The 4,402-nt window shown below is 44.9% G+C and overlaps 1 protein-coding gene across 1 annotated transcript; it reads left to right on the top strand.

The window, feature by feature from the left end:
* The first annotated feature begins 1,307 nt into the window (after positions 1-1,307).
* Positions 1,308-3,986, top strand: LOC110576226 (melanoma antigen preferentially expressed in tumors-like). Its single transcript, XM_021685330.2, has 3 exons — positions 1,308-1,597; positions 2,050-2,652; positions 3,473-3,986. Exons 1-3 carry the CDS (start codon positions 1,308-1,310, stop codon positions 3,984-3,986), a joined length of 1,407 nt encoding a protein of 468 aa, XP_021541005.2.
* Positions 3,987-4,402: the final 416 nt, after the last annotated feature.

Genomic DNA, 4,402 nt, shown 5'->3' with positions numbered 1-4,402 from the left:
GAGTGTCCCCGGATCTGCCGCTTGTTGGGTCCCTGCTGGAGGAGCAGGGGCCCGACTGTGCCGCGGATCACGGTTTATGGCAACCCCGAGCTGAGAGCCCGCGCCTGGGCTCCGCCTCTGCAGCCGGCCTCCCTGCTCCGATACCTGGGAGCTCTGCCACACTCAGGCACCCCCGGTCTTTCTGTGGCCCCGTGGGTCCTGAGACCACACTGTCCCGGAGGGTTCCACCCCCGCTTAGCCACCAGAGTGACGTCCCTCGGCGGAGCAGACTTAAAAGTTCCGATTTTGTGCTCCGCGGCTCTATCACTTGCCAGAAGCGGCCGCCGGAGGCCCCTCCCCCGCCGTCTATCCTCCCGAATATCGCCTCGGATTCACTTCTCCGCACGTCCTACCTTCCAGAAAGTGGTCGCTTTTCTGATGAGAGAGTTGTTGCTCTTCTTTTCTTCGATCTCCTGTTGAGTTTGTAGGTGTTCAGAATGGTTTGATCCCTATCCAGCTGAATTCCTGAGAGGAGACGAAATCCAGGTCTCCTACTCCTCCGCCATCTTGCTCCTCCTCCTCTCGAGAGGGAGCATCTTAAGCAGGCTCCATCCCATTGTGAAGCCCAATGCAGGTCTCAATCTCACAACCCTGAGATCATGACCTGAACGAAAATCAAGAGTCAGACACTTAACAGATTGAGCCACCCAGGCGCCTCTGGCATTTTCCATTTTAAAGTAATGATAAGGATATAGCTTTTATGCAGATTTACATTTTTCTTCTTACTGGTTTATATCCTTTTGGGAGGAAATATTGGGAAGACAGTAGCTGAGTGGTTAGCATTGTGTTCTGCTAATTTACCTCTGATTTTTTTTTTTTAAGATTTTATTTATTTATTTGACAGAGAGAGACACAGCGAGAGAGGGAACACAAGCAGGGGGAGTGGGAGAGGGAGAAGCAGGCTCTCCGCAGAGCAGGGAGCCCGATGCGGGACTTGATCCCAGGACCGTGGGATCATGACCTGAGCCGAAGGCAGTCGCTTAACCAACTGAGCCACCCAGGCGCCCTACCTCTGATTTCTAATGGCATTTTATCTTATGTAAATATATGTGTGTTTGTGTGTGTATGTATGTATATATATGCATGCACATATATACTTAGACACACATAGAAGTCCATTTTTATTCTGTTTGTATAGTAGAGGTCACCTGAGTTGGCTGTCTGATTCAATAACCATCTTGTTCATAGCTAATCTTGGAGGCAAATAAGACTGTAGATATCTTTTCAGGATTTCTAAATATTCCTCACCCTGAAGCACATTCATGAAGATGGACCAGAAGGCCATAGCCACACTGCTAGAGCTTGCTGCAAAAAGTCTACTGAGTAATGAGCCTGCAGCTATCCATGCCTTGGAAGAACTCCCAAGAGACCTCTTTGTTCCCTTATTCATTGATGCCTTCTTGGGAGGGCATAAGAAGATACTAAAAGCAATGGTGAGGGCTTGGCCCTTTCACTGTCTCCATATTGGGGCACTGAGTATACAAGAATCATACTATGAAATCTTGGAAGCCATGACTGATGGTCTGCAGATCCACCCTGACCAGAACTCTTCCTCTTGGTAAGCCTGTATCAAGTAGAAACATAGTGAGTCAGCAGAAGGATATGCTAGAGCCTGGGGCAGGGGGATACCTAACAGCCTCCCAAAAATAGCCAGTGGTGAATGCTGAAGATCTCTGTGTGGCTATTGGTCTAACACGTGGGGTTACCTTAGGGACTCCAATGTCTTACAGGCTTGATTATAGAATAGAGGTCACTGAGGTGGTGGATCTATCTCCTGAGTATGATTACATAGAAGGACATGGGTGTTGAGACTGGGGAGGACCAGAGGTGAAGAAAGTATGGGTAAAGAGTGAAATGTTAAATTTGTATAAAAGGGCTTACTGGTGAATGGTATATGGAATGAAAAACAGGGATAAAGAGTTCTGTTTCTGCTTCCCATCATTGATCTTGCTGGGTTATATTAAAATCAGCTACTTCTCATGTGTGTTCTGTCTACTCTTCTCCATACAGGGAGTCAAAACTGAGGATCCTAGATTTGAGACAGGACCCAGACTGTGGAACAACATGCTCAGAGATCAGTACCACATTTCCTTTCTGTTTTCAGTCTTGTGTTTACTCTCGACACTCTATCCTTAAAACAGAAGAAGCCCAGCATAATGTCAAGTGCCTTGGAATTGTTAATTCAGAGTCTGAGCTTCCGTCAACCCAGAAGCCCATAGAATTATTAGTGGACCTTTCTTTCAATAGTACCTTGAGAACAAAGCAATTCCTTTCTTTCCTTCAGAGTAAAGTTGAGCAGAGCTTTGGCTCTTTGCACCTCTGCTGCAGAGATTTGCAAATTGATAAAATCTCTGCCCACAAAAGTGTCCTGCAGTTTCTGGATCTGGGATGCATTGATCACCTGGAATTGAATCAGGCTTATCTGAATGAAGTCACCACCCTTTTGGCTCAGATGATCCACCTGAACAGCATTAGTTTGTCTAACATCTCCTTTAAACATCGTAAGGGGGAAGACTTCAGAGCTTTTCTCATCCAGCTTGGGCAACTAGACAACCTCCAGGAGCTCAGCTTCGCTTTATTCTGCCTTACAGATCAACTGCATAAACTGCTCAGGTGAAGGGGTGGGGAGGAACCTCGGTTCTCTGAACACCCCATTTTTAATACAGGAGAAGAGACCATACTTGGATATCCCAGGGTCCTTGTAACCTATTTCTCCTTCCACATCAGCATGGGCACTGGCAGGAGTTTGAAACTGGCCAGGCTAGTGAAAGGTATCTCGTGAGGAGACAGACAATATTTGAAAAGAAAGCTGTGCTCATTCATTTATTCATTCATTCAGTTGACCATGTGCAAACAGTATGAAAAGTTTGTAAATATATTAGTGAAAAAGACTCAGTTCTTCTTCTATTGGAGTTTACAGCTTTCTAGAGAGGAGGGGGAGACATTCAGATGACGCACATCCCCATGGGCTAGCCACAGTATTTAACATTGCCAGATCATTTTGCTCCTGTATTTTCTCCAAGGCTTAGACCCTGAATGGAGAACTTGTTTTCTGGGAGTTAGTCAAAGGAAACCCTCAGCTGGGTGCTTTCCTAGACCTATCTTCACCGAGTAAGTGAACAGGATCCATTATTGATTTTGTTGTATATACCAAGTACATACAACTTTTTTCACTTAATCTTTCCCACAACCATGTATAATAATTACTGTTGTGTACATTATAAAGATTAAAAACCTGTATCTAAGAGGGGAAAAGTAACTTTCTCAGGGTCACAAGCCTATTAAGTCTGATTGCAAAGCCCACATTGTTAACCACTGTTGCAAAATACGTACAAATTGGTTTATTCTAGAGCCTTGCGTATCTGTAATTCCGGTCTCGCTGCCCTGATCCAATCCTCACTTTTCTGAAATAGGCTCTTTTTTATCTCTACAGAATCCTGCCACCTCAGTTGGATACATTGTGTCTATCTTTTTGTGGCCTGTCTAACAGAGATATCACTGTCCTGTCTCAGAGTTCTCAGGCCACCTACCTAAGGCTGTTGAATCTCAGTAACAACCAGATATTCTCAGAAGTTTATGAGCCCTTCCGGAATCTGCTAGAGAAAGTCTCAGGCACCCTGCAGTATCTGGAGATAAATAATTGCCTGGTAACTGATTCTACTCTCTCTGCTGTCCTCCCAGCCCTGAGCCACTGTACCCACCTCCATGTCCTTAGCTTTGCCTTCAACCCCATTACAATGCCTCTGCTCATGGACCTTCTGCAGCATTTAACATGCTTGATGGAGCTGAAGCATGTTATTTATCCTGTTCCTGTCCACTGCTATGAACAATGGAATTTTCCTGGAAGTTTGGACCGACAGAAACTTGCTGAAGTGCAGGCCCAATTGACAGCAATGCTGCAGGTGGTACAGCGAGATGACATGACCTGGACCACTTGTCCTGAGTGATTTCCATAGTACAAGGAGTTGTTTCAACACTAATGTGTGACCATTAAAGCATTCAGTGTTTTGTCTGAAGCTCAGATTTGTTAGACACATAGATAAAATTCTACTGTTTGAGGAAACTGGGGTTAGGGAGATTGGATATGTAACTGACCTCTATAAAGAAAAACTCTAAAAAGGAAATAGAAGAATTTGAAAGGTCCTGTGGATCTTTTGCTCATTCCCCTCTACATCCTTTTCTGGTTGCTAACCACAATGTTGGGTATATGACATAGGCTAACCCAGTGATGGCACCATCATTTTTCTTGTCACACTGATTGGTCCATTTATCCACTTATGGACATGTGACAGAAGTCAGAACAATTGAAACTCTTCCTGGTTGTGGTAGTTATTTAAGCCAATAATTTTATCCTCTAGGGTCC

Source organism: Neomonachus schauinslandi, chromosome X (genome assembly GCF_002201575.2).
Source record: "Neomonachus schauinslandi chromosome X, ASM220157v2, whole genome shotgun sequence".
NCBI classification, from domain to species: domain Eukaryota; kingdom Metazoa; phylum Chordata; class Mammalia; order Carnivora; family Phocidae; genus Neomonachus; species Neomonachus schauinslandi.
The sequence above is the reverse complement of the archived record's forward strand: the minus strand, read 5'-3'. Positions and strand labels throughout refer to the sequence as shown.